Source organism: Scardinius erythrophthalmus, assembly GCF_964197995.2.
Source record: "Scardinius erythrophthalmus genome assembly, chromosome: 10".
Taxonomy (NCBI): Eukaryota; Metazoa; Chordata; class Actinopteri; order Cypriniformes; family Leuciscidae; genus Scardinius; species Scardinius erythrophthalmus.
The window spans coordinates 34,928,670-34,947,485 of NC_138230.1; the positions used below are offsets into that span (position 1 = coordinate 34,928,670).

Consider the following 18,816-nt stretch of genomic DNA (forward strand, 5'->3'; position numbering starts at 1 on the left):
ATTGGTTTCATCTGTGTGTCATTTTATTAACTCATTTCAGTTTAAGCCTCACCCTTGTCTTCACTCTTGGTTCAGTCTGTTATGTTGCTATTTTACTTTTAAGATGGGCACAATTAATATTTGCACTAAACTTTATTTTCAAGCAAGACTGTAGATCAAGACAAACAGGTGTATCCAGACTGTTATTGTATATTGCATCCAGTTTTATTTCAAAATGTAACGATGTGAACCTAATAACTCATGTGATGGATTAAAAAAATAGTAAACCATTTTAAACTAACCATAATTCAAACATCTAACCTTACATCTCTATACATCTGGACGTAAGGTATACTGAACTTAAACTTTAAATGTTTGTGGTATTCATTTATCCATTTGTCTGATCTTTTATTTTATTTTTAATGATGTTGTTGCTTTGTTGTCATGTACTGTATGTTAACTTCTTTACTACTGCAGCAAAACTAATCGCCCCTCCGGGACAAATAAAGAACTTGAACTATACAGGCCTAACATTCTAACACTTGCACAAAATATACTCTGAAGATTGTTGATTTGTTGAAACCAGTGGAAACTTTAAGATGCTGCAGAAAATATAAAAAATATAATAGTCTCATGACATAGTAGAGTGATCAAATGAACTTCTAACCTCGCATTTTTTATGCTCTGTCAGTAACAGGGTGAATTGGGGGCTTGTTTTACACCGATTAAACCAATCATATTGAAGGAAGGTGACCACGAGTAATCAGTCACGTTTATCTTACTGTTTTATGTTTCCATCCTTTAAAAACCTAATATGTTCTTTTTGGGAGAGATTCTAGACAGATTATTATTGTATGCGGTCAGAATAGCTACTCTTAGGCGTCAACTAACACAGTCAGAGGTGAACTCTCATGAGTATAAGATTTTCAGGTGTAATGTGACACTTGGTTCAACCTAAGTCAGGTGCGTAGTGGGAAAATCTACCAAACTCACAAGGGTACAGAAGGTGCCTGTTCTTTGAAAGCTATTGAGAACAATTCTCACATACTGTACACACACGCAGACACAAATAAAACCCACCCCCTTGCTTGTGACTTTCCATAACACTTGTGGCTATGTATAGGGTAGGACAGCAGTATGTCTGACAGCACAATTTACAAGTATCTTTCATAACATGAAACTAGAGAGTTTCATTCATGAATGACCCCTCCCAACATAAAACCAGTGGGATAATGGTCACAGCAAGGTCATTGCTCAACCGATTTCTCATGAAACTTTGTAACAATAAGCTACACATAACAGAAATACAGTAAGAGGGACAGAGCCAAGGTCAGGGCTAATGTTGGGGCTTCTAGTCATGTGACACTGAAGATAATGTTTCACAACAAAGAAATTGATTGACAGGTTGACATTTGACATTTGCAAACAAGAGCAAAATGATCTCTGGACAGATTTTGAAATTGGTCATTTTGTCCCCGACAGGTAAATAACAATCAGGACTGAATCTTTCAACCAATGGCAAGCTATAGGTCTCATACACCGACACACAAAATCATCTAAAACTTTTTTCATTAAGATCTTATCTTGAAGGAAATATTAACAAATCAACTTCAGAATGATTTTTATTTTTTGGAATAGTAACACAATACAATAAGGTTTTGTTAACATTAGTTCACATGACCTGACAATGAAAAATAATTCTAAAGCATTTATTAATCTTAGTTAATCTTAATTTCAACATTTAATATTGATATGGAAAGTTGTATCTGTTAATATTGTTTAATAGAAACTGAGGTAACATGAACTAACAATGAACAGATGTATTTTTATTAACTAACGTTAACAAAGATTGGCCTAATAAATAAAGTGACAAATGTATTGCTTTTTAGTTTACAGTAATGCCAACCAATGGGACCTTATTGTACCAAACACTTTCACAACTGTCTGCATCTGAATGAAAGATTAAACCAATTAAAGATTATACAATTGAATTTGAGGATTTTGGTGAACCTAAAACCTAAAATTGTTTTATTTAATTTGAATCACCTTCTGGTTTATCTAATCTGAACCTAATTGGAGAATTGCTCTCTGCTAACAAGATAAAAATTTCTTTCCAAACACAACTGTCTGTGACACTCAACTGAACTCTTATCTAATCTTCTGTTGACACATTGATTAGTGCATGAACTTGAACCCTGTAGCCTATTTTGTGTATATTTTTAAGTTATGTTGGTAACCTTATATGTGTGAGTAAACAGTAAAGTTACATTCTCCACGTGGCATGTATACTGTACTTTTACTTACAAATAAAGGTTATTTATGTTCCATATGGATCCTTTCCATATTGGTACTATATAGAAATATGTTTCTTTAAAATATTCTTCACACTAAGAAAAAAAAAGTTATTTTTAAGAACTGTTGACTGAAAGGTTCACACAACCTACAATGGTTCTTCTATGGCATCGCTGCAAAAATATATATGTATAAAAATATAAATATATATGATTTTGGAACCTATATTTTTAGCCCAATGACCCTAATGACAGGCATTTCTCTGAATGCATTTCTGAATGGAAACCAAGCACAACCTTTGATGACTGAATTGCTCCTTATTTCAAAACAATGTACAAATATCATGTACCAAACTGTTGCCTCATACATAATGATACAACAGTACTATGTCCCCCATGCATGTTTCAAAAGTCTTTTCTTTACAATTTGAGCATGTGGTCATGCGTCAGCATGTTGACGTCACGTTCCTGCCCCCTAGCATAGTATAGGGTGAGAAATCATCCGAGGAGGAAGAAGGAGGGGTTTGTGGTAGATGAATGACTGTTTGAAGGGGGAGGAGTATCGACTCAATTACTACTACACCCGGCTGGTACAAGGTTCGGTAGAAACAGGTTGATCCTAAAGAAAACTGCTTACGCGAACAGGATCCGTGATTTATGTTATTTTTTTAAAGCTGGTATCTTTTCGTTTTCTTCTTTTGTCAATATCATTCAGTAACAGGGTTCTCGCAGGAGATTTTAAACGTAAATTTTCAAGAACGAGATGGCAAGAGGAGAGGGCGCAGAGCAGTTCTCGAATGCAAGTCTCCTGGAAAAACCCAGCCCAGATGAAATCAAACTGGCTGCAAAGGTAAGAAACTGAAAATAAATCATGCCTTCATTCAGTTATAAGTTTATTAGCAGCCCACATATTTCCATAATTTCCCGTTTGAACAGCCACGTAGGAGCGGCTCGTGCTGATATACGTGTCATTTTGTCAGGATAAATTGAGCGCGCACGCCCGCTCGCGAACCGTTGAAATTATAACGTTGGCATTATAATCAACGATTTTAGACCGATTCCATATTAATTATCTGGCTGTTTGTTGTTTATGCCATCAGAGTTGTAATTTTATTACATTTCGTTGCTTATTTACATCGTAGACCGGTGTCAGAGTTTAAATGGCAGTCGCTGTTTGAATGTCTGTGAGAATAGCTTAAAATGTGCTTCAGTTAGCAACTGAACTATTTTAAATCAAATTAGGGAAAACGTATTTTTTTTTATTATTATTTTTTTAAAAGTTGTTTGTGTGTTAATTTCCCCTAAAACCAATATATCAATCAAATAATTGTGAAATATAGTGAAACGAAACTAATTAAGAGAGGGGGATCTATTACAATTAAATTATTTTGATTGGTTGATTCTGATTGGCTTATTTTTCTGTGCACGGCTATGCAGCTCCATACCACTTCACTAAAATATTTAAATGACTTTAATGCAAAAGACTCCCAATAATATAAATACAAATTTGGAAAACTCTGTTTCCTGTCTAGAAAGTGCATAGAATCATCTTAAGCTTTCGATGCTTTTTGAATGATTGAAAATTAATGTAGGCTACACTTCCACCTGGCTTCACAATTTAATGGTTTGTCTCCAATTATTCCTTACTTAAAAATTAAAATATAGCAATTAGTCTATCAATCAACAAGATGTAAACATTTGGGTGTGTCACACAAAGCCTTAATGAATTGACCCCATATGGAGATTACACATGCCACATCATCAGAATGAATAATCATATAGTCATTTGATTTATTAGATTGATTGTATGTCATATGACTGTATTGCTGTAAAACGTGGTGTGCTTTTATTGCTGCATGCTGATGTAGATAAGCTAAATTAGTCATATAGTTTCTGCATTCCAAAAGCAGCTCTTAGATGATCTCTCTGTCCCATTTTGTGTAAATGGTTAAAACGCCATGATGTAAATTGAGAGTGGCTGATATTTTAATAGCTTATCCTGATCATTGCAAAGATGTAAGAGAGGATGGCATCACATAAATGATTGGTATCTTGAGGAAATTTCCTATTCAATTGCAAAATTTCTCTGTTTAGTGTCATTACAAGACCATTGAGTGCGTTTCTATACTTCCTTGACCATTTTTTAGCAAGTTTATTTACCCCAAAACTGTGTCTCGGCATCACAAACTAAGCAACATGCAGTCCAGAATTGATGAAAGCCCCAGTCACATAACAAGCCAACAATTCCTCTATTAATAGTGCTTAGTGAAGTAACAAATAGTGAAAACAAATAATTGTTCTCTGTTTCTACTATGTTAGCTCTGTTGCACTGTCAGTCAGTTGGGCCTTCCAACCACAAGACTGTAATACAGTGTCTTCATTTACGGTGGAGTGTTAAGATTGTCCTAGTGTACTTTAACACAAGCTAAAGGCTTTATGGGAACACCTTGTGCGGCTTGTGCAATAAAGCCAAAGATAGTGACTTATGATCAGCACATTGCAACTTTAATGGAGCTATATTGGTAACTTTATTTTTGGAGGATACAATATTTGGGGATATTTAATTTTATCAATCAATAAATTCCATTAGAAACAAACCTTGTTGTATTATTTTAATTTAATACTGTGAAGCTGCTTTGATACAATCTGTATTGTGAAAAGCGCTATACAAATACACTTGACTTGACTTAACTTGACATGTATCTGACTGAAAATCACACCCTCACATTTCTTGATAAATGGGCTCACATTTAAACTAAATGACTGTCTCTGAGTCTCTTAAAATTGTTGATTTGCCGTGAGTTGATGTGCTGATGTTAATCACAGAAAGCCTCCTATCTCATCTGATTGTGTTCAGTGGTATTTCTTGCATGAAGGCTCATATCTTGACCTAAATATTAGAAGCTACATGGCTGTATGGCGAATGAGGTTATGTTTGGATTAGGACCAAACAGCAAGTCAAGCAGAAATGCATAGTATTAGCATAATTGAAACCGGCGCTTGTCCCTAGTCATTCTACAACTTAAGCCAAATTACAAGCGTGTCTGGCCATAGTGAGCCTATTTACACCACAATTAGGTCAGTTTAAATCTCAATTGAGAGACAGTGAACTCGGTATGAACTTCATGAATTCATAATCCCTATATTTTGAATTATTTGGATGATTTTCATCTTGTTGTTTCTTCTTTTTAAAATAGCATGAATCAAAGGGCCGGTTGTCGGTGTGCAACAAGTTGTGTTATGCCATTGGAGGAGCACCATATCAGATAACGGGATGTGCAATCGGCTTCTTCCTTCAGATCTACCTGCTGGACGTTGCTTTGGTGAGTAGAGCTCTGTGTGATTGCACTTTGTGGTACACTTTTGTGTCCCATTACTTTCTTTTTCTTAAAACCATCATTTACATTTGACAAACTATTATCTAAAATAAAAATGAATCTAGCTTTGAATATAACTAGTTTTCATCACATCAAATGTTACTTCAAATGATTTTGGCCCATCCCACCTCAGAGGACTTGATGATTCTCAATTTTATACAACAATTAAAATCAATCAAAATCATATGATATAATTTTTGATTAATAAAGTTTTAATAAAAATAATATATGAAGAGTTCAGATGCAAAAGCCTCTAAGTGCCATCAGAAATTTTCTTCTAGAATCTAGAATGATCATTTTTAATAAAAGCTCGTATATTTAATTCAGTAATTTCACTTAAATGACAATTAATAGGTAGGCTAATTTTCATTGCCATTTAAGTGAAATTACTGAACTTAAATATACGAGCTTGATAAAATGTATAATTTTAGAAGAAAATTTCAGATGGCACTTAGAGGCTTTTGCATCTGAACTCTTCATATATACTTAAAATTAAAATATATAGGTATATTAAATTCTTTACTAGTTTTAAGCACACTATTTAGCTGGAAGACAAGTAAATAATACAAATTAAATCAATAAATAAATGGAAAAATTGTGATTTTTATCAAATTAAATCATTATATAAAAAAAATCAAATATAAAACAAAACGTGTAATATGATGTTTAGTTGACCTCCTTAAACTGACGATCAACATCTTCTGAAGATGAACGACACTGCTTTTTTATTTTTATTTTTTTATACCTTGAATTTGTGAAAAGGGCCTCATAACAGAAGATCGGGTTGACTTGTAGAATGCAGAATCAGATTGTGATCCTCAGGGGGCAGTGGGTTTCATTCTCGCATAGTCCGAGACAAGTACAGTCACAAAGGAGGAATTGTACTGGAAAATTAATGGTATTTCAAAGGTCTTTCATGCCATTAACTTTTGGAGGCTACTGTAGTCTTGGCAGGCTGATTGGCCAGATTAAAGTGTCTGAATAGGATTGTTCTAATAGCCTTCAGTGTATATCATGTAACTATGGGTTACAGTAGACAGGTTCCCAGCGTGAGTTCTGTTAATGTGTTTAATCCCATAATTAACAGTTATTTCTACAATGCACAATGTCAGCGTGAAGCAGTTAGTCTGTGCAACATTTCAGATTCCTCCAGCAGTTTGTTTGTTGGACTGGAAGTAAAGTTGTTGCAACTGAGTAACACTATTTGCTTGTCATGTGCCCAATGTGCTCCTCCTGAACTCTGTAAGAAGTTGTTGTGGTTCACATAGCCTTCTAAAGAGCATGTTGATTTATTGTGAGAAGTCACATCTTCATCTGATAGTAGGGCATATCTTTCCTTTATCACCAAAACAGATTTTTATTTTTCAAATAAACTGTTAATATGTAATATTGGAGCTTTATATTTTAAAAAAAGGTTTAACCGAGCTTTTTAGTATTTTAAACATTTTTTTAAAGGTTTTTCAAGTGCTGAAGTCTTCGTGTTCTTTTAGTTTATTTTTTTAATTTCTTTTAATCTTTCATGTTGATATTTCACCTGTTAGTTTGAGATATAATTTAGTCCTAAATACGTTTGTGGGAAAATCTCAACCGGTGATGTGTGTTTTAGGTAAGCTGATGACATGTCTTTCTCTTTTCTCGATAGTTGGACCCATTTTATGCCTCCATCATCTTGTTTGTGGGTCGAGCATGGGATGCTATCACAGACCCTACTGTGGGTTTTCTGGTCAGCCGGAGTCCCTGGACCAGATTTGGACGAATGATGCCCTGGTATGTCTTTTTTCACCTCAGTTTAATTGGATTTCTCCAATGCTTTACTGTCCAGGTCTGTGTGAATTCATACCTTGATGTCTTGATGACTCAGATTTGTCTTGTTTAAGGAGCATGTTGCCTGTAGAAACTTTCTGCCCTTCTTAGAAAAAAAAATTGTTTCACAATTCTACCCTCCACAAACTCGGTGGCCTCCTTTGTCCTGCTAGGGTTATTTCCGTAAAATACGTCCCAAATGAATCTCTCTGCTCTGTCACTTGCTTTGTCTTCTGACCCATTTCTCAGTCATTGTGAAATATCAGGAGTTGTAGTCTTAAAGTGAGAGAGCCAAGTGTGTCTGGTGATGTTTCTAAGTGAGAGGACTCCTTGAGCTCTCATGGGGGGTTTAGGGGCGTGCCGTGATGGATACATCACAGTAGCTTTGCCTTTGGCCATTTTGCATGTTCAGCCAGCCAATCTGATTTCATTGTACACCACATGCATGACTAAACCACTTTATCATTGTCCTGACTAGAAACACTTGCCATTCAACAACAAGAAATTATGTAAATGCTCTTCTTTCTTAATTAGTGTTACAGAATTGTATTAAATATGGAGGCAAATGTGCTTAAGAAACCAACATTTGTTCTCAAACTACCTACTGTGTGACAGCATAATTTAGGTTAAAATTGAACTCAACCCTGTTACCCATTTTAGTGTAGTTTTGTGTGTACATTTCTGTTAATTTTCTTAAAGTTTATTATTACTTCTAGCAAAAACAAAATCACAGTATTTAGACATGACCTGAATGTTGAAAAAATAGCAAACCTCATAGAAAATGAATACCAAGTTTTACATCCTGAGATTGCTATCAGCATTTTTCTGAAGATTTAGGACATAGATTTTTGCTCTCTCACAACAAAAAAACCCCCCAAGGAAATGATGCTTTACCTTCCGACCACATTAGCATTATCTGTAATGACATGATGCTCATGAAGGTATCTGCTTTTGAGAAAGCTTGAGTGGTTCTCCACACATTGAAGGTTTTCGGGTTTTGTGAAAGTCTTGTTGAGTTTACACAGAGATGAATATGGGTTTGCAGCAACCAATGAAGCAAAATATCAATGTAAAGCTCTCAAACACCATTTTCCCTCTTCCCAAGGCAATCCCAACCTCGAACAAATGGAAATAAGTCTAACATTAAAAACACTCCACAGCATTTCACTTTCTCAGTCTTATATATATATTTTTTTTCATATGATGGTCAGTTGAAGTGTTACGTTCGCCATATTCTCAAGGAGGTCACTCACTATTTGAATAATTGAAAAACCACTTGGAGGAAGTGCTGGGAACGGGGGGTTGGGCTGAGGAATGTGCGTCTCCATTCTAACTGGACACGGGGCATGTGAATGAATCTGGTAGGAAGCTGGTGAGAAAGTTCTGCCCTAATGAGCTCAGTTCAGTGACATTGAATCTGAGCAAGATGGTTGTATCCTCTCAGGGTGGTATCATTAGAAGATCCCTAGTGACGCACAGATCTGTGCTGTGATGCCACTTGGGAGTGAATGAAACAGGTTTGTTTGGGATAGTTATCGGTACATAGGGGAGAAAATGTCCCCCCTCTCTCATGAGGGGAAGCCTCAAGCCTGTATAATTGAATTTCCTCAATGCTTCATCACATGAATTATTATTAATAGTCACAAACATGTGAGTTAAGCTATCATAATCCTGAAACGGAATTCATTACAAGGGTTAGTCACATTTTCAACGGTAAATTAAATGACATGAGCAGAAATACTGAGTAACTGTAAAGAAAATGTCAATGTTTGAAGACATTAAAGTCTCTGATAAAATGCAAATGATTATCAGAGAACATGAACCTAAAAACATCTTATCTTCCTTAATCCATGGGACATTTTCTGTCTGTAAGCTATTCAATTCAATCCACAAGACGTATCAAGTGTGGTTCAGCAAATGGCATGATTTAAAGAGACATTTGTTTTGTGTTGCGTGCTCAGACGGAAGACATTCCCTTTTCCAGCTGCATGCCTTGGGGACGGGGAGGTGTATTCAAATTGCGGCAACTCTTGAGTGGTCCAACCCACAACACACCACCTCTGTCGTCCAATCAGAATGAAGGAAGGCAGACCAGTGCTGTCTCAAACTAGTCTAAAGGCGGCATACCGAGCACTGTGGGGTTATTTTAGTTCAAATGCTAGCCTCCCTGGTACAGTGTGATTTGTTGCTATTTTGAACTTTTAACTAGCTGCACCTTTTTGCTACATGTTTGCACTTTTGTTCTTTTTCTTGCGTTCTGATTAAATATTTTAATGAAAAATCCAGATTTATACAAGTAACTCTTGAGAAATAAAGAATATATGCAGTATATCAATATACATAACAAATGTTTTAATAGATTAAATAATATTATTGTACTGTAGTATTATAGTAGGATTAAAATATAGTTGATATAAGTGAAAATGGCTGTCAGTCATTTCTGATGGCAAAGGTTTTGTTTTTAGTTCCCAAGATATTACAGTAAATGCCCTCTTGTAACCTTCCATCCAACAAACTCCTACCCTTTTGGCCTTTTAGGCTTGTATAGACACATTTAATGATGTTTTATTAAAAAAGTTCGGGAGGAGCACGTTCAGATAATTAAATACCTGTGGAGCACATCAACCCAATCAATCAATATATATATATATATATATATATATATATATATATATACACACACATCACGCCAAATACGCTTATTCTTTACTCTGTTTAATTTGATGTAAGTGTGTCCTAAAGTCTGTCTAATCTAAATGTTGGCAGGGTGAACTTTTTATAATGTTCACTGTTTATTATAATTAGTTTATCATTAAACAATATTTTGTTTTTAAGTGAGGCTAAAACTCCTGCCTCCATGATGACAAACGTATCATTGGAAACATTTGAGGTACTAAAACATATTTGTGGTAAATCATGATTCTGAACATATTTGTGCATTAAATGAAGTAACATGACTCAAGTATCAAAGAAACGTAACCCAAAATCTGCAAACATTTTCTAGTGCTGAACGCAGGGTAAAAATCTGCAGAGTAAGCATGGGTAATGCTACACTTTTGAGTACTGCAGTCTATTAGCAACTGAAAGCATTATGGAATTAACCTAAATATTTAATAAACAAACACCAAGGGGGAGGAGGGATGGAGTGTACCTATTGAATACAAACATTCACATTCTGCGTAATTCAGTGTTATATTCTGTGGGCTCCGAATTTGGGAAGTTCTACTCAAAAAAAAAAACCAAAAAAAAAAAAAAACAAGTGTGGTTCGGCTTTTTCCATAAACAAACTGGGGGGGATAATGTCAGGCTTTACTCCTCGGAATGTTGAATCACACTACCAGGAAAGCAAAGTCTGGCACAAAGTGTCACACCTTCTATGATGCTTAAAGCTATTTCCTTGAACAGGAATGACAGATAAGAACCAACACTGTATTTCCACCAAAGTATCCTGTGCGATGAACCAAGACAGGACGTTATGCAATCAATTCTTTCATCTCTTAATGTGTTCGGCAGGTGGTGACAACATCATAGCTTTTATACATAGAAAAGAGAGAACTGAAATTACACGTTTGGTGTCATTTACTTGACAAGAGATGTAACGCCTCACTTAGTGTCCTTCATCTGTTTATTGTCTTGTGGAACCAGAATAACAACCCTATAGTTTTTTTTTTTCTAAATAAGTTACCTTTTGTACCTTTACTAATGTCATATATCTTTTCCATACAGGATCATTCTGTCTACCCCATTTGCTGTGCTGTGCTATTTCCTCATTTGGTACGTGCCGCCCTTTGACCAAGGCAAGATTGCCTGGTACCTGATCTTCTACTGCCTCTTCCAAACATTACAGACAGTGAGTAACCATTTTATACTGACCATAAGTTGTAGCCTGTATGGTTTTGCCTAAATTTCCTTTGACCCTTTGGCATCTTCTGTTTCCCAAAAAAACAGTGCTTCCATGTACCATACTCTGCTCTTACCATGTTTATCAGCACTGAACAGAAAGAGAGGGATTCGGCCACAGCCTACCGTGAGTTTTAAAGCATCTACAGCTAGCTATATCCTCCGGTTCCCATTTGCACGACTTTAACCGCTTATCCGTTGTCTCAGGAATGACTGTTGAGGTTTTGGGCACGCTCATTGGCACTGCTGTTCAAGGTCAGATTGTGGGAATGGCTAACGCTCCCTGTATCAGCTCTGGAGAGGTCCTGAACTCCACAGATCTACAGGTGTCTCCCGATGTCAACATAACTGAGCCTCATGTTTCACTTGATAATCTGGTAAGGAATTTTTTATTTGTTATTTTTTTGAGGTTGACTATTAAATTCTTGTTACATTGGTATTAAATGCCTGGTCTCTTATGGTTCCCACAGAGAAATGCTTACATGATCGCATCTGGTGTCATCTGCATCATTTATGTTGTCTGTGCCGTGGTCTTGTTCCTTGGTGTGAAAGAACAAAAAGGTAAGTGCTGGTACTATTGCAAATATGCCACAATTTCACAATTTCTTTCGATGCATTTAAACTGACATAGTCAGTAAGATTTTTAAAAATGTTTTTGAAAGTCTCTTACGACAAGGCTGCATTTATTTGCAAAATACATTGTAATAACACAATATTACAGTTTTAATTTAAAAGAATGGTTTTCTATTGAATATATTTTAAAATTAATTTATTCCTGTAATGGCAAAGCTGAATTTTCAGCATCATTACTCCAGTCTTCAGTGACACATGATCATTCTATGCTGATTTGCTGCTAGATAAACCAGTTGTACTGCTCAATATTGTTGTGGAAACCATGATACATTACCCTTTTCAGAATTCTTTATGCCTAGAAAGTTCAAAAGAAAATATTTTTAACAGTTTAAAACTTTTTTTTTTTAATCATGCTGACCCCAAACTTTTGAATGATAGTGTAGATTCGTCTTTAAAGACCACGTGAAATTAAAATGTAAGGCTTAATTTTAAGCCTTTAGTCCATGCCTGTTAGCTATGAGGTCCTTTAATATGCTTGCAAAAAATTACTACCACATTTAAAATTTATGCAAAGTTTAAATGCAGGAAATCGACCAAACATCAAATCAGCCGACATCATGGCTTTGATGTAACTAAAACCTATTGGTTTTTTGTTTTCTTAAGGGGAACTATCACTTCAATATCTTAGACCCAAACTGACACAATGTGTGTGAACTGCTCATCAAGCAGTCTCATGCGGTTAATTGCAGAAGTTCTTTTCTACACTGATCGGGTTACTTTGAGTCAGTAGTTGTCCCACAAGCAGAGCTCAGCTGGTCCCAGGGAAATGCCAGTGAATAAGCTTAGCAGGGTGATTAGCTTTCACAGCACAGAGAGGTGTCTAAATGTGGCGCATGTTAAAAGAAGGTCATTATTGGTGTTCTCCAGAGTAGTTTATTTTGAACCAAAATATTGAGCCTTAACAAGCAGGCTTGCGTGAGATGTTGTGGGAAAAGACAAGCACAGTCCTGACTTGGGCGTTCATGATCATGGAACATGGATCAAGCAATTAAACAACATTCTTTTCCTGGGCGGCTTATTTTGGCAGCTAACCGACAACCACATTATGCGGATCAATACCCTTTTTTTTTTATCTTTATTTAAAAAAATTGGCTCATTGGCTAAAATCTGAAAACTGTTGGGGAAAAGTTAGTTTACTATTGTAAACCCTAGTTTCCCCAGTGCTCTGGTGTTTATTGCATTTGTTGTAGCACCATTAATTGCCATTTGTTTGATTTGGTGCCACTTTCCATCATCTCACATTGCCTCTCTCTTCTTTTTAACAGAGACCTGCAGGGTTAGAACTGAGCCCATGTCATTTTTCCAGGGCATTCGTATGGTTATGGGTCACGGCCCATATGCAAAGCTGGTCATGGGCTTCCTCTTCACCTCTCTGGCCTTTATGGTGAGTCTTTGTGCAAATGATTCCGGTTGAGCCATGGTCTTTTAAAAAGTGACTGCCGCAGATGAGCACTGTTAGCTTTGGCAAACTCTTTATTTGTTAGGTTTGGCTAATGTGTCTTACTATGCAGCTTATTGTGTCTATAAATATTTCTTGCAGTTTCTAGAGGGAAACTTTGCACTATTCTGTAGCTACACCCTGGGCTTTAGGAACGACTTCCAAAACATCCTGCTCGTCATTATGGTAAGCATTATAAAGGGCTCAGTCTTTTCAAATGTGTTTTGAATGTGCTTTTTGAATGCATTTTGACTGACAAGTGTACAAAAGGAAATGACTTAAAATGGGTTCAGTGCAGTTTGCTATTTGCGTTATACAAAATCCATTTGGGCTGTTTTCTGGAATAGATTAGTATTTCCAGTATTGCCCCTTAACCAACTTACAGCTTGCTGTTTTACCCATGAAATTCCTCTATCGTAGACAAGTTTTCACTGTCGAGAGTATTGGATAGAATCCAGATTATTGTTTGAGGAAGAAAAAGGTGTTCATCTAGTTATGGATAACAAGAATATCCACTCTTTGTCATGACTTTTGTCCTTGAAATGGGTTTTAAACACTCATGTTCAATAAGAGCGAATTATAGTAGTCATGTCAAACTCAGTCTGCTGACTTTTTTTATTCCCTCCTGACTACAATAATCCTCTCTCGTGGACTCTGAACTATGACTGAGAATGCATGAATAGTACGTTTTCAGGCATTGTCCTTCACCTAATACTTTGCTAACAACAGAGTCGTCTTGTGTGTCATGAGGAAGCATTCTTGTTGATGGGAACCTGTATGAACACGCTTATCTACTTTTTCCAGATATAAAATCTTAGCTAAAGCTTTGTTTATGTGCATTATCCATCTTGCAGTGCAGTAAATGGATAACAAAAATGTAAGTTAACTTACATTTGTTAATTAGTCATGGGTTCGATTCCCAGACAATTAATTGAAAAAATTTAGTTTTAATGCAAAGTTGGTCACTGTGGATAAGCGTCTACCAAATTCATGAATGTAAATGTAATTTGGGAAGAATGAAATTCTATTTAACAGTTTGACAATTTTTATTAGGATTATTACTTAGAAAAAAAAAACTGAAGCAGAATTGTAAAAATATTATAAATAGTTAGTTGGTGAGCATAAGACCGATGGACTGATATTTAGCATTTAAAAAACACATTTTTTTATTGGGCATCGTCTGATCTAAATTCATTTATTTACATTTTAATTTTAATTTAGTCAATATACATAAGATGACAAATGTTTGTCCACCAAATCAACATGTGGTTTGACCAACATGCAGAAGAAAAAAAAAAACATAAAACTGGAAGTGATATCTTAAATCGGGATTTTGACCCCTGCAGAAGTCTCTTAAAATATCACATAATTTGACCTTTTTATAACAAAATAGTTCAAGCTGGAAAGTGTTGTTTAATGTGTTTATGATTTTTTCATATATATTTTTACCTTGAAAAATATATGTAAGGTGTGTACACTTGCATTAATTGCTGTATTAAAAGTCTGTTGGAAATGGTATATGGTATAAAACAACTTGAATAGAACTTGACAGGTGTTTTAAACAAGATTTTCCCTTCTTTTTTTATCCAACACACTCATTGAGCCAACTCTATTTTAATTTCCTCTATTTTAGCTCTCCGCCACACTTGCTATCCCCTTTTGGCAATGGTTCCTCACGAAATTTGGCAAGAAGACTGCCGTGTATATTGGGACTACAGTAAGTATTGGCACGCAAACCTTAACTGACCTACATCGTCTTGTCATCAAACGAAAACTTTTTAATTTCCATTACTGACTGTTTATATTCTCTTTACAGTCTGTGGTGCCTTTCATGGTCTCTGTAGTCTTGGTGCCAAGCAGTCTTTATGTGACATACGTTGTGTCTTTTGCGGCTGGAGTCAGTGTAGCAGCGGCTTTCCTTCTGCCCTGGTGAGTACCTGATGATTATAAAATACACAAAAAATATATGCGTACGCTTCCAAATTTGATGCACAGTATTCATGCATGTTTTCCTATGTGCTCAGGTCAATGCTTCCCGACGTCGTGGATGATTTTAAAGTCCAAAATCCTGAATCTCAGGGCCATGAAGCCATCTTCTACTCCTTCTATGTGTTCTTTACCAAGTTTGCATCTGGAGTCTCATTGGGGGTCTCCACTCTTAGTCTTGAGTAAGTTTCCACAAAGACGTACACGAAATCCTTTTTGAAGCTATCAAGGCTGTTAAATTTGGATTAGAGTCTGCATGATCGAATAAGCCTGTTTTTTTAATTTACTTTTACTGTATGAGAATAAGTCTGGCCTCCTGACCTTCAGATATAATGCGATTAGTGCCTCTCTCTTATGGTTCTTGGCTCTGGAGGCCGTGACCATGTAGGACAGTGTTTCATGTGAGATTCAGTGCTCAGTCATGAGGTTGGATTTATCTGAATCAACATTAATAGCATGCTAATCTCTCGTTTCTTGCTCTTTGAAACAGTTTTGCCGGCTACGTGACGAGAGGTTGCACGCAACCCGCCGAGGTCGATTTAACCTTGAAGATCCTGGTGTCTGCCGCTCCTATAGTCTTGATCATTATCGGGCTGCTAATATTCATCTCCTATCCCATCAATGAGGAAAGGAGACAAGGCAACCGCAAACTTCTTAATGAACAAAGGTAAACCACCTATTGAATCTATCACATGTCTTGCTTAAACAAGCTAAGCCAGCTCAACATTCTTGTAATATTTAAAGTTACATGGTACTTTTAAAACTCTAAAGCTGATTAAATGATATTCTTGTGCTTATTTTTTACAATATTTTTTAGCTGTGACCCATTGATTTTGCCTAACTTTGTCCTGTGTGACTCTTTTTCAGAGAAAATGAGATCGACTCAGAGGCAGACTCCACTGAGCTCAATGTAGTTTAATAGCACCAGAACCATTGGCATTGTGCCATTTGCGTCGAGACCAACAGAGCCAAAACAGACAGAGTGGATGCTTTGAACCAACCAGGCTGCCTTATGGTTGAGAACTTCCACCCATATCACCCCTATACAACAGCGGATCAACTTGAAACGTAGCCTTTGCCAGCTCAAGTTCAAAGTGCCTTGCCATTTCCAGTCGCAAGTGCTAATGGACGCTAGAAATGTTTCTCTGACTTGCATTAATCCGAAGGTCGGGCTTCTGTGTGTATTTGTGCTGCTCTCTGGCATGGGATCTCAAAGCAAACAGCCAGCTTTTGACAAGCACACATCTATACTGCACAAAAAAAAAAAAATCTGAGGTGGGACACCTCTACCGTAAAAAGAAACTTGAAACATTTAGAAAGGTTTTTAAGGTGCTAAAACCAAAAATGCATTTCAATCACAATTGAAAGGTACATTTTGGAAGGAATATCTGTGAAACTGAACACTACGTGAGTAATATTTGTATGTAATTTAATATTTATAAGTACTTTTGTGCATCTAACTGAATTTACAAACTTGAAACCATAAGACCCAAGTGGGGTTTGATTACATCAAACTTTAGAATTGCGCACAAAGGGTTATTGTTTATTTCTTGTAATACTTTTCTTTGCGTACACCTTCTATTATGTTCCTTTTTATCTGTTTCTGCTCTTGTGGGGCATACAGAGCTCTTTTAGAGGGATGCGCTAAGGGATAAACGTACAAAGGTGGTCCCTCAACGCTTATTCGATTAACTTCTGGATGGACCAGCTAAAGTGTGAATGAAAAGTACAGCTGAGAACTGAGGCAATTAACTAGCAGGATGCCATCAGAGTGAGTGGGGTTAAAATGCTTCGTCTGAGGTGAACAAGATTATTTAAGTATTTATTACTTTTGTTTTAAGTCATATGTTGATTTGATTGCGTATGTTTCTCCCCTCTTTCTTCATTTATCCTATTTAAGGGTCTCAGTCAGTAAAATAAGGGCAATTAGAATAGTTGTCACTGCTGAATTATGTCTGATATGCCATTGATTCCTATGGAAAAGCCAATCAATGTGTCTTCTAGGTGACACTGCTGTTTGGTTAGTTGTTAAATGAATCTGCGTTCTGCCTGATCGGTTCGTTTAGTCGGTTCCTTTTGTTTTTCTGTATAGTAGTTATCAAAATTGCTTTTATTATTGTATAGTACTTATAAATGTCAGTTCTCTGCCTGTAACTTCGGTGTCAAAGATTTGAATGCCAAGTGTTTCCCTACCATGTGATGTGTGTATATATGTACATAGACCAGCTGAAAATGTGTATCTTTCATTTTCTATTTGGGGAAAATGGAATTACTTGTAAATAACATTTGTGTCAAGTGCCGTATGTTATACATATGATGATGCGCATTGAAATATCGTCAGTGCATTTTTGGATGTTAATACCGTTGTCTTACACCTGTCAGAGTATTGTATTGATGCACCTGTGGACATTTCTTTATGGGTTCATTAACACCAGTTATGTGATATGTTGATATTTCCATATTCTGGTATCAAAAATGACAGTTGTATATAATAAATGTGCGATGTTTGTACATAGATTTCCTTTTGGGATGGATGGAATTGTTATAAATGTACTGTACATGTGTGTAGTTATTTAAAAGAAATGTTACAAAAATGTCTGTTAATAAATACTTGGCTACTACGTCCACAATTAATATTCAAGGATCATCATTTCCCTTTTTCTTCAGGGTTACTCATACGAAAATTAACCTTGGTTTTTTACTACAAATAAGACCAACAAACCATGGTTATTGTAGTTTAACCACGGTAACCACAAATTAACTATTACTATACCAAAAATTATAATTCAACCCATATTTGTAGTAAAACTGGTTCTACAAATGTTAATCAATCCGCCAAAAACACGGTTACCACGCTTTTACTATAATAACACCATGGTTAGTTTACACCTAATCTCTTTTCATAATAAAGTATGAAAACAGAGAGAAAGAGGTTGCACATTATGTGGCATGTTTCTGTATTTTTTTTCTGTGACAGACAATTTTACTCATTTATTTATTTGACAAATCGTACGAAACCGAACCTCTAAATCGCAAAATTAGATTTGTCATTATTGCGTCATAAATTGTCAATTTTGGTTCTGAAAGAGATCGATGACTGTGGTATCTGATACTTCGTGAAGTAAAGGTCAGTAGCCTAATCCTACAAATATTTTAATTAAAAAAGGAAAGGACAAAAAATGTTGAACGCTCAGGGTAGGAGCGCCCCCTGATGGAGACAGACAGCTATTGCAATGGATCGCAGCTCGTTGCTCTTCACACCCTTTCAAATGTAAAAGCTTCTACAGTAGCAAATTTCCTCAATGAGCTAAGTGCACTTTAAATCCTTACCCCTTGCAAGGACCTACTTTCACGTAAATGTTATTCATTTGTTTATTATTTTATCTATTTATTTATTTTTTTATCATTA

At 36.0% G+C, this 18,816-nt stretch overlaps 1 protein-coding gene across 3 annotated transcripts; it reads left to right on the plus strand.

The window, feature by feature from the left end:
• Positions 1-2,779: 2,779 nt before the first annotated feature.
• Positions 2,780-18,046, plus strand: mfsd2ab (MFSD2 lysolipid transporter A, lysophospholipid b). 3 transcript variants are annotated; one of them, XM_081377480.1, is made up of 15 exons: positions 2,780-2,867; positions 2,986-3,120; positions 5,468-5,593; positions 7,290-7,414; positions 11,177-11,300; positions 11,399-11,477; positions 11,558-11,727; positions 11,821-11,911; positions 13,249-13,367; positions 13,524-13,607; positions 15,055-15,138; positions 15,238-15,350; positions 15,446-15,589; positions 15,898-16,074; positions 16,275-18,046. In XM_081377480.1, exons 2-15 carry the CDS (start codon positions 3,034-3,036, stop codon positions 16,324-16,326), a joined length of 1,575 nt encoding a protein of 524 aa, XP_081233606.1. In that variant the 5' UTR covers positions 2,780-2,867; positions 2,986-3,033; the 3' UTR covers positions 16,327-18,046. The 3 variants fall into 3 exon arrangements, with proteins under 3 accessions (XP_081233606.1, XP_081233605.1, XP_081233607.1); XM_081377481.1 differs by having other exon boundaries at positions 2,786-2,882; XM_081377479.1 differs by having other exon boundaries at positions 2,784-3,120.
• Positions 18,047-18,816: the final 770 nt, after the last annotated feature.